Source organism: Gymnoscopelus braueri, assembly GCF_963280865.1.
Source record: "Gymnoscopelus braueri genome assembly, chromosome: 24".
NCBI lineage: Eukaryota > Metazoa > Chordata > Actinopteri > Myctophiformes > Myctophidae > Gymnoscopelus > Gymnoscopelus braueri.
The window spans coordinates 24227360-24239519 of NC_137626.1; the positions used below are offsets into that span (position 1 = coordinate 24227360).

The 12160-nt window shown below is 45.6% G+C and overlaps 1 protein-coding gene across 5 annotated transcripts in view; it reads left to right on the top strand.

Annotated features, from left to right (window-relative positions):
* The window catches only part of LOC308080917 (nck-associated protein 5-like), a 133994-nt gene that overhangs the window by 102153 nt on the left and 19681 nt on the right, over positions 1-12160 (top strand). For all 5 annotated transcript variants that reach the window (XM_080423023.1, XM_080423019.1, XM_080423020.1 and 2 more), the window contains 4 exons: positions 3853-3957; positions 6093-6278; positions 6862-10559; positions 11414-11516. In XM_080423023.1, the coding sequence (XP_080279149.1) occupies positions 3853-3957; positions 6093-6278; positions 6862-10559; positions 11414-11516 (4092 nt within the window). The remainder of the gene's footprint in view (positions 1-3852; positions 3958-6092; positions 6279-6861; positions 10560-11413; positions 11517-12160) is intronic.

Consider the following 12160-nt stretch of genomic DNA (forward strand, 5'->3'; position numbering starts at 1 on the left):
AAGGACCACGGTATTCTCATTTCTGTTCATTCCTGGAGTCTCAGGTATAGTGGCTGACTTAATCACCCACAGTGAGTGTACCATTTCCCAACTCTGAACGCTTGCTTATCAGTAATTAAATGTACTCTTCTCCCCAATGGGCATCTTGAGTTTCTCTGATAAGAAATCACAATCGCTTCATTGGGAAGGTAACGACGCACCCCAGGCACGTACACCTTTGTAGGCATTCAACTTATACCGTGATAATTTATGTACAGGGAAATTGACAAAGTTTTTAGAGAGTATGAAAACTAAATCCAAGAAGTCTTGCTTGATTTAATCACCTAGTGGTGTAGGCAGTCGTGGAAAAATAAATAGGCAAAAATTAAGGATTTATTTCATTAAGCAAGGCAAACAAACCAACGTATCAACTCTTCATCAGGGTGACTAATTAGTCACAATTATATACCAGCCTAATAATCCTTTCCATTTATGTAGCCTTATTGAAAGTGACAGACATGTGGTACTTTAGTTGCCAATTACTGTGACAATTGACAGGTCTTTGCCAGGCAACCTCAGAGCCCCAAGGACACAATAAACAACACATAACCTAAGTTCTAAGTAAATAGAACCTTTAATATCTAAGTGTAGCAGAGAAGTCCTGCCTGAAGACCAGAAGCCGCATATCTCCCTTCCCAAGTGGGGATTCCTCTTTGCAAGAGCGGTAGATGATTTGTTTCCCATGCATGAGACCTGGGATCGACATAATAGTTGAGAATAGATGTATCAGACGTAGATCAGGTAATGGAGGACAGGACAGAATGTGAGCTCACTGTGTGCGTGCGTGCGTGTGTGTGTGTGTGTGAGCCCTTTTTAGCACTTATAGCTATCTTTCGACCACTGTCAGTCAGTTCATGGGGATGAGTGGAAGACCTACTATCACGCATTTTGACGAGCCTACGACAGTGACTTTGCCCTTGGCGAGGCCCTCATTTCAAGAAGTGTACACCCGGGCTGGTCCTGTCCACCCACTCGTCATATCCAACCCCCCCCCATGGCCTTGTGACATTATCGACTGAATCCTTGATGAGGATGCTGAGGAGGTGAAATCCTGCACCCTACGATAAGATCACTCCCTCCCCATGACACTTAAGCCACTCCCATCCCATGTGGACGAACCGGACGGGCGTGATGGCACTGAGTGATGCGGCTGTTCAACTAAAGGGCTTCAGAGCTAGAAGGAGAAGCCATCTGTCACTTTAAAGTCCAAACTAGTAAAGAATTAGGACGGCAACCGGCTCCGATCCGGCTCGATGCGTCCCTTGAAGTTTTAAATTGTGATATGCCAGAAGCATTCCAGTGAAACACAAAATCAAACCTTTCATGTCAAGAGAGAAAAGTTGTAGGTTGTGGGTATAAAGAATATTGCTGCAATGGAATTTGCATGAAATAAATTATGTGTTTTGGGGTAGTTTTAAAGAAGATTTGTCAAAGCAAATCCTTAGGAGACGTGGGAGACAACCTGACAAGTGACTTCACACTCCACAGGGCCAAATCAAAGTTCTAATATATAAAGCAGTTTTGAACGCATCAATGCAGAGCTTAATGGTTAACAATGTCTCAGAATAGAAGATTGTCCATTACCTTATCTCTTCGATGAGCGTGTGCGTGTGCGTGTGTGTATGGATCAGGGGTCTGGGTCAGTTTCCATAGCATCAGTATCGCTGCATCTCTCAGAGTGCAAGGCCAGAATATCTCACTTTCCTCATTTCGCCTGGTGTAAAGCCGTATCTGAGGAGCCATCAGCCGGACTAAAGGTCTATCTGGTGGGCTCATAATAATACGGTACACGGAAAAGCACTCTCTCTTGCTTTTGTGTGCAGTGATGAAAGTCAAGAGAGGAGAGACAAATGTGGGCCCATTCTGTTTTGTCTGCGGCCGTTCTAGCTGCAATTTGCTTGAGAGGAAAAGTAGGCGTAACGCTTGACTTCCAGTTTCAACACAATGTGGGTTAGGGGTAGTTAATTTGTTTAGAAAGCTTCTTTCACAAGCATACAATCAACACTACTGGCCACTTAAGCAGTGTCTAAGATGACCATATATGTGTGAGTAAAATTTGAAATAATTTAATTTATTCATTTGTGATTTAATTCTTAAATTCTTTATTATTATTGTTATTATTATTATTGTGCTATTTGTGGACACCATAGTCAGGTTTTATGGCTGAAGTTTCCATAAGAAATTGTTGAAGGTGACTTTGTCTTTTACACCGTGCAGTTTTCTCGACAGATCTCTCCTAACTCACTCTGCGTGGGTCTTGCAGCACGGGGGAACGAAGAAGGACAATGTGTTTAATTTTAATGTCGGAAAGCTAATAATGATATATATTGGAGTAGAGAAATTGTATTTCTCTGTGTATTATACATACACTCCCCGAATGAGCATTACACTCACCCTGGGCAGGATATGCGGCATAATATCAAATGTTTTGTTTCAGCATATTTCAGTTGATCTGAGCACCGGGAACTGAGCTGTAATTAGGTCTGAGATTAATATGTGGAAATGTATTTGGATTTTATATCCTTCCCTCTGGTGTGCAAGAGTTAAAGAACGGAACGGGGGAGAACGGACCGACACAAATTGGTGTATGAACTTAAAAGGAATCCCTTACTCCCCAATGCAATTATTTCTCATTCACATTAATTATTTCCAACGGATGACATTAATGACTTGGTGTAAAGACTGGAATACAGGGGCCCTGCATGGGATCGCTGGAAAGGGCCAGAGGGCTCCTCTCTAAATCTGCAGCTCAACTTAAGTAAATAGCCAGATGAGAAGATTCCAAATTATATTTGTTTAGGATTTATCTGATATAATTTATAAATCATTGTTTCAGCTTGCTCGTATATCAAGCACATTTCTTTCCATTTATTTATTTGTTTATTTACTAGGGGCGGAGGGGGGATTTTAATAGGGAGAGATGCATAGTGTTATTGACCACATTTAGGACAATAACAAATGCAAAAACACACCAGAAGCATTTTGTTTTTCTGTTTATTTCTCGTTCCCCCTAGTTCGAGGGCAACCAACCACCTGTTTTGTTTTAATCTACTTGTGATCTGATTTGGCTATACGTATATTGAGGTGATCAATTTAGTTGATCACAAACAACCATTAAGTGCACAAGCCTTTCTCCTCAGATAGTGAGAACTTATATTGCCTTTATTATTCATATACAATTATTGACTTATTCTTTGTTAGGTTTTATTATAACATTATTGACTTATTCTATGCATGTATTATTCTAAGCAGCCTATAAGAAGACATAAAAGCAGTGGAATAGAATAAATGACAGCATTAAAAGCAATTGCCAGACAGTGAAAACCACACTGTATGGCCCTGCGTGATGACGCCAGCCTTGGAAAATTACTAATGGTTCCTTTGGCAGATTTTTTTTTGGAAACTGCATTAGTGTTATGATTATTTCATTTTTTGGTAAATAAAATTCCTACTCTGCCAGTTGCCATAATGCCAATCTTGGATATTGGAAGCAGAAGTGTCACGTAGTTATTTTTTTGTTATCACTGTATTCCCATTGTGATCTTTCTTTTTCTAACAAGCAGGTACTCTATAACGCTATACTGACTCCCATATGCTTTGACATACTTTGTCATTCGATGAATAGCAAAAATAGTCGATCTACAAGCTCACGTGTCGCTTCATGACAGGTTGTGAGCTTGTAGATGGGCTGTTGTTTTTGGACTTTTTTTTTTTTTTTTACTTTTCAACATGTTTGAAATGATGACATGCCCAAAATAGGGACGCCTGTTTGAAAGTGGTTAAAATTCTGTCCGTCTTTATCCTGCCTTTCAGAAACTCCATTCTCGGATCATGGATCTGTCTGCGGCAGATTTGCTCCTGGAGCCAGAGAGAAGCAAAGGCGGCCTCCTTTCCAGGAATGCAGACCCCCCGTCTCATGTAAGCTCAATGCGGAGTAATTGAAAATGTTCTAGCTCTGTGACCTCGTGTAGTGTCCAGGTACCACACTGTGTACTGATGTGCAGTTGCCCCAAGAAATCATTACCGGATATTAAAATACAAAGGGCCAACCATTTGGAGACTTGACCCGTCCCTCTCAGCAAGCAGAGCAGAGAGTATCACTTGGCTCTAAAAGAAATAAATCCCTGTCGCGTTACCAGAAAGGCATCGATTGAGACTCATCATCAGTAAAAATGACTCCACGGGACAGTGTGGTACATTAGTCATCTTATGTATTATGCATTAAGGTCTGGAAATGAATTTGCCCCAATCTTTTAACCTTTGCCCCCCTCGAGAATGTCACCTGATAAACACGTGTGCTTCAAGGCAGGCGGGGGACTAAATTAAATAATAATGGCCCACACACAGTAAAAGATTATAAACCATCAAGCTGTTGGGTAAATATGGGTAAATAGTGTTCCTCCCTCAACTTAATAGTGTAGGTGATAACACACAAATAAACGTCATTTGTTTAATAGGAATGATTTTTGCTTATTTGTCAAAAATGTTAAGTTGCTGACTGAAACTATTCATTTGCATTGCACTTTGGAATGAGACATTAAATGAAAAACATCTGTTGGGTTGCAGATGAGCGTGTGATTTCTAATTACAGATGAGCGTGTGATTTCTAATTACTAAGCACAGAGGCAGAGCACTGTGGTGGGATATGCATGTCTCAATAGTATTATTAGTACATTACACATCGCTATCCATTATTTTGTAAGTAATATTTCGCCCTGCCCTGGTTAATGACAAAAGTTTTCGAGAAAATGATGAGCACGCTGCACAGCATAAAGCCATCTCTGACGCCGAGACGTCCGTCATAGAATTCACAGCTGAGCCGCGCTCAGAGTACCGTCTGAATGTCTGAATGTCATTGTCACCAGAGCCATCTGGACTTGTCCCTTCTTGAGATCGATCCCCTTTCATTGTCCGCTTTACCTGCTGTGCGGCCGTAGCGGCTGTAGCCGAGTAGGTGGAATGCGAAGGTCACTTGTTTGGCCCTCGCCCCGCCCGTCTACATGTCCAAGTGTCCCTGAGCAAGACACTTAACCCCTAACAGCTCTCCACCAAGCACTCATCTGATCGAGCCATCTGCTGGGTGGGTGCAGACATTTTATTTCCCCTCCCCCAGGGATGACACGATAATGCCCCTTTCACCTGGTGACAATCAAGTCTCTTCTAGCACTGACACTGTGTCCATGAACGCATCAACACTCAACAAAAAGGAGAATTTTGCCCGATAATGTTCTTACCTTTTTTATGATGTTATGATATCCTTGGACGAGTGGCACAGTAGAAAAAAAATCATAACTCGATCCTGGGTCCGCCGCAGCTAAAAACCAGAGCCTATGGGACTTTCTCTAACTGCGCTCCACGGTGGAGCACATTCATGTTGCATAGTATTCTCTCACTATGAACATCAGATCTCAGCAAAAAAAAAAGAAAAAAGCTATTAAAATACGTGATTTAGAGCACGGGTTTATAGCTGCGGCGGACCCGGGATGGAGTTATGACATTTTTCTACTGTACCACTCGTCCTAGGATATCATAACATCATAAAAAAGGTACGAAAAACGTCGGGCGAAATACTCCTTTAACTTTTACCCTGTAAATACTTCATTGATTGGAGTCGCCCAGGGTTCTACACTTGATCTGATCCTTTTTTCCCTGTACACCAAATCCCATCACCGTAAACAGTCGATTTACAAGTTTATAACACAATGCATTGTGAGCTTGTTGATCGGCTATTTACACTGAATGTTCATCTTATTCTGCTGAGTGTTCGCCAAAATTTTCAGAGTGTTCACCGATTCTGACATGCAGAGAATAGGGCCACTAGGGTGGTTATAAGCATCCCTAAACTCATTACTCACTCTCTGATTGCATGACATGTCATGCATAATGTACAGTGAGCCGGTCATTATTGCAAAACAAACCCAGACAGGACAGGATGATGCGGGGGGGGGGGGGGGGGTCGACGCAAACCCGATTGAGAGAGTGGGATATTTATTTACAGAACGGATCTGGTTCTACGGGGCTAAATCAACTCCTGCTTTTGACATGTCTCACAGGAAGTCCAGCCAAACGGGAAGGCGTACCTCCCCGCCAAGTGTCTGAGCCAGTCGAGTCTGACCGCGCCGGCGCCTGTGTACCCGCGCAGCAGCTGTAGCAGCAGTGAGCTGTCCCTGTCAAGTGCCTGCAGTGAATACTCCAGCGGCTCGTACACCTGGAATGATGGACGCTCCTGTGGGAAAATGGTACGCATGCCTGTCTGAATGTTTGGCATCAAGCTGGTAACTTGAAAATCGAATGCAGAGACATCCTCCATGATTTTTTTTAAAATATGCGTGTTGATGAAGTATAATAATTGGGGTGAACGGATGATGTATTTTTAACTGATATGGAAATAGATTCATCTAATAGTTTACTGTCTTCATCAGGCCATTGTTACCAACAGCTTGGCAAAATAGTCTCACAACTTCCTCCTCTACCAAATAGAGCGTGAATAAAAGCATTTTTTTTCATTCAGTGTGAAGATCTTTTGAATAATTTGTTTTAATAATGTATTTTAATAAATAAATAAATAAAGTGGTTCACTTTTATGCATGTCATGAATGGCTCTGCATCCACAACATCATAATTATTGCATTACCATGGTAAATGACGTGAGTGAAATCACTAGTGTGTGTCATTGCTTAATACTATCATCAACTATACTAGCCTTCTTTATTTACCGTTCTACACATGGAAATGGAAAAAGGCATAAACAAGATTACATTCAAATTCCAATTAAAATGACTTCTGAGAGCTTTAACCTCTCTCTCTCCACATTTCCTTTAGGCCTCTCTAACGTGGGAGAAGAGGCTGAGCCTGGGCTCTTCAGCCCCCAGTAACATCTGCGCCCCCTCTGAGGAGCAGCTGCCCACACGGAGAGCCAAGGAGAGCCACATCCTGGAGGGCCTGCGGAAGCTCCAGAGGAGAAAACACAGGAGCTCCTCTGCCTCTTCCAGGGTGTCCAAGTCGGGGGAAAAGGACTGCATGAACTCCAACGAGGGCATCTACTCACTGGGTATCAAGAGCAGCAGCAAAGGGGTCTGTAAGCCCCCGTATGTGGGCAGAGCTGTCGCCTTAGGGTTGGGCGTCAAAAGATTCTCTTATGACTCTGATGACGCGGACGATGAATCGGCGGCGCATGCCGGTCAGAGAGACAACGTCCCATGCAGAGACAGCTGGTCTTCTTGCCAGACAAAGCTCTCGCGCAGCATCTCGGACAGTTTGTGCAGCTGGGAGGGGCTGCAGGACAATGGTTCTGAGGGTGACGTTAGCAGCACAGGTGGCACTGATACAAAGCGCCCTCCTCCCGCCTATGACTCCAAAGAGCGTCCCGAGAGGCTGATGTGCTTCATCAGCAGCTTCCTCTCCGGGGGAGTAGGAGGGCGGCCTTCGGCTTTCTCTAAACCCACCAAACTCCACCATGTCCAACAACCTGCTGACCCAGAGGTTCCCCTCCACTCGTCAGACCTGGAAGACCCCGTGGAGCCTGCCTTCGTGTCCGGTGACATCTGCCCATCCGTCAGCCATGCGGCTGAACACCTGGACAACGATGCTAAGAGGCCGTCTAGGGACCCCACCAAGCTGCTCGTGCACCAGTGCTTGAGAAGAGACCAAGGACGGACCCAGTCTGCTGATGGGAGGCCTAGGCCTTTCAGCCTAATCAAGGAACCCAGGGGGGCTTTCTTGATTAGGGGCTCTCCTCAGTTTGCTAAGTCTGAGGAGAGCCTCTTGGCAATATTTGATGCAGAAGGACAGCCTATTGAACTAAGCACTCAGACACTTTCCACCGGTGCCGGGCCTCGTAATGACGTTCCAAATAGCAAAGCAGTGGTTGACTACACGCAACTGGTGTCCCAAGAGAGGCCAACCAGACAAAAAGGAGTCAACGGGAGGAACTGCCGTGTTCTTGAATCACCAGAAAAGCCATCAGCATATCAGAGTAAACAGAGTAAGGCTAACAAAGCAAGCAATAGTACCGAAGGCAGTGCGGAGACATCGGTGCATTTGACGCCGCAAAAGAAACTGATCAAACCACTGAGCACCCGGGCTAATAAAGGCCACCCTATCCCTCCCATCAGCGACTCCACCAACTCCAAGTCCAACAGCTCAAAGATACCTGGCCGGAACAAGCCAACAGCATCTCCGCTAAGAGTTTCTAAAGGTTCCTCCACTGAACCAGGCAACACAGTGAACTTAAGCCAGGAGAAATCCCCTTCTTCACCTCCTGTTAAACTGTCCAGGTACATCAAACCCTCGGGGGGAAGCTGCGTTCAGAGCCCCAAAGCGGTGAACGCCAAACTCCCCAGCAAAAGTGACTGGAGCAAGTGCGGTACTTCTGGTTCACCCCAGCTCTCCAGGAGGCATTTGGAGCATGTCGACAACGGCACTGAGCAACCTACCAGAGACGAACACTGTGAAACCAGCAAAAACAAACTCAGGTCCCCATCACCCCCCCTGCCCCCGGGGCGCACCACCTCCTTACTAATCAGACCAAACTATGAAGCGTCACCTCAAGCACATAAAATGGGCGTGGCTCAAACATCTGCACCGACCACTGTGAGGGGACCTCCCCCGAGTTACCACCCACCTCCTGTACCAAATATGCAAGCCACGCTCCCCATCAAGGGCCATGACTCTGTGGACTTTGACGCAGGTTACGGGACTGCCCTTGCACCTCAAAAGCTGGTTGACAAGACCGGTCAGCACCTTCCCAAATCCCCTGCCGTGACCCACACACCGAGCAAAGGCACTTACAAGCGGACGCCCGTTAAACACTACCTCTCCTCTGCAACCTCAGGATGTCCTCCGGAGTCTGAAAATGCACCTAAAGGCTCCAAGAATGGCCCTCCCCCCTATGGCGCCCTCCGTGGCACCTCGCTGCAGGGCTCATTTGTGAGCAAGAGAGGGTCAGTCCACGAACATGGGATTCAGCCAACACATAAGACCTCCACTGGTTTACCTGTATCACTTCAGGACCAGCCGCCGTGTAATATAGAGCCACAGGATAGCAAGCTAGTAACTCAGCAGGCTGTAGCCAGCCCGCCCACCTCTGCTGTGATGTCCCCTAATGCTGTAGAAAAAACCTCAAAGACTCGCATCCCTATGGGATTTAAAGCATTTTTGAAATCTCCCCCTGCACATAAGAGTAGCCAGTCTGTGCCAGGCAAACACGAGAAAGACCATATCAACTCAGTGTCCAAGGAAACTGTGACTTTCAATGCTTCCACCCAGTGTGACAGCTTGCAACCCGAGTATAGTATTGATTCATCACCCAAGACGTCCATTACGGAGGGGAAAGGTGATGTCCAGGGTAGATCACTGGAAGGGGAGGCACACAGTGCTGTGTTGCTTGAGGAGGGTGGGGAGGTTTGTGATATAGGGAAGAGGGGCAGCCAGCTTTTCTCTAGATCCATATCTGTCACCACCAAACCTCATCTGAAACCGGCTCTGGGGATGAACGGGGCAAAGGCCCGCAGCCAGAGTTTCAGCACCAACTACATGGAGAAACCCAACATCAGCGTGCCAGACGGGCCGGGAAAAATCCGAACTCAGATTATCACCAACTCTGGTGAGAGGGGGAATTCTCTGTCGAGACAAAGCTCGATGGAGGTCCCCAGCGTCGCGTCTGTTGAGAGCCCTGCCCATTGTTCCAGGAACCGGCTGAGCCTTTATGGAGGCTTGACGGGGTCCAACAGCCATGGTATCCTCCCTGATAGAACGTCTAAATCAGGGCCCAAAGTGGAATGGTCACAAAGCACGATGAAGGGGGAGGTAATCAGCCCCCAGCCACAAAAAGAAGCTCGTAGCTTACCCATTACTGACAGGATTGGTTTGAAGAACTCCCGAAAGCCAGCCAAGGTCACGTCTTATCCACAGTTTCAGTCTCCATCCTCTCATGTTTATGACCCAAACGCGACTCTAGTTTTGGCTGATGTAGCAACAAGCCCCAGTAAACCAGATGTGAGCTGGGTCATCAAAGCCCAAACGGGCTCCTCAAACGAAGTTCCAGACACTGAGGAAAAGAAAGTCCTCAGTCCGACGGCCTGCACCATTGAGGAGAAGGTCATGATGGGAATTGAAGAGAACCTGCAAAAATGTCAAGAACAGGAGAAGGTCACCGCCTCAGAGACCAAGCAGAAGACAGGCCCCTCACTGGCCAACTGGTTCGGCCTTCGCAAGAGCAAGCTGCCGGCTCTGAACGCTAAGAAAACCGATTCCCCCAAGGGAAAGGAAGAGAAAAAAGAGCTGAAGATTGGATCTGTGCTCGGCGGCAAGCAGGCAAAGTCTGACAAGAAGAAGGACAAAAAGAAAAATGACAACCAGTGTAAAGACAGCCATGAGGAGCAGAATCTGACCGAGACCAACAACAAGCTGAGCTCCATCATGGACCAGTGCAACATCCAGATGGGCCAGATAGCCAATCAAATCCAGTGTACTACGGCCTACTTTGGTAAAGACCAATTCATGAAGGAATTTCTTGGCAGGTCAGTGTATATATATATATATATTTTTTTTACAAACATTTGATTAATCAATTTATTAAAGACCAACTTTGACAAGTTTTGACCTGAATCCTTTAGTTCTATGATTATTAGTGGAAATCTGAATAACACATTTTGACGCATTGTAAGGATTTTAACGATGTCACCAAATGTCACTCTTACCCATCTGTTTATGCTATCAAAATATAACATGAACCTTTGCTAAACTATAAACAACAGCAGTACTCACAGCTGTCTGTCTGCAACATGGTCTCAAGACTAAACCCGTCAGAATTTGACGTTTGTCGCCAGCTGTTTGTAGACTAGAATCTCAAGACACCAGTCGGCTCGCTTGAAGTACCTCTCAGTCAGGAACACTTCACACCCTTCAACGAACTGATTGGCCACTTCAAGTCGCCACTGGCAGATTTCTTATCGCGAGCAGTTACAGACAATAATCTGTCAACGTGGCTGAAGGCTGAGCCCAGGGAACTCGGCAAAGTGTTTAACATTCCATGTGTCTGCCTGCCTATATGCCAGTGTACGTGCATGCAGGTGCATCTCTGTGTTTATTAGCAGGCACGTGCGCGTATGTATGTATGTGTATGTGTGTGTGTGTGTGTGTGTGTGTGTGTGTGTGTGTGTGTGTGTGCGTGTGTGCGCTTGTATGTGCGTGCGTGTGTGTGTACATGTAACTGAGTGCATGTAACTGAGTGTATGTGTGCCTGCATGTTTATATTTTGTGAGTGAGAGAGGAGGGAGGGTCAATGCAATGTATCAGCAGGGTTCACTTTCTTGATAAAAGAGGAAGTCACTGCAGAGACATAAAACAGATCAAATCTTCTGCATCCTCACAGGACGGCTGTGAAGGGCGACTCCCTGGGCCCATCGTTGGCCGCCATCTCCATTCCCAAGCACACTGAAATGAGAGGCGATATGGAGATCTGCACTGATACGGCGGTGAGTATAGGGCAGCACAGTGCCTTAATGGAACCACTGCAGGGTTTCATCTGTCTGGTCCCAGTTATTACGGGGGTCCCTGGATGCATCTGCGCTTGTTTTTCTCTGACTGTGTTTTCTTACTCGCTGCTCGCGCACGGGTGTACACATACATACACTCACTCTCAATCATACGCACGCACACATGCATGCAGACGCCCACATGGTTTCATACATACGAAAACACACCCACACTCTCTCTCTCACTAACACACACACACACACGCGCGCACACACACACACACACACACACACACACACACACACACACACACACACACACACACACACACACACACACACACACACACACACACACACACACACACACACACACACACACACACACACCATCTTATCAGTATCACCCTCTGAAGGTTCAGTATTGATTTAAGCTGAGTTCTGACTCAGCCTTCAATTCAAAATCTGCTTGTTATTATTTGCACATGCTAACACTGTTATTTCCAAATGGTTTAAACCATAACCGTATTGCCTTTTACACAATATGCCAATGGCAGGCTGCCTAACCATTAGGCCATGCCACAAACCATTAGGATCATGGGAAGTTGTATTATAAATTAATTTAATCGTTCTTTTTTTTTTCA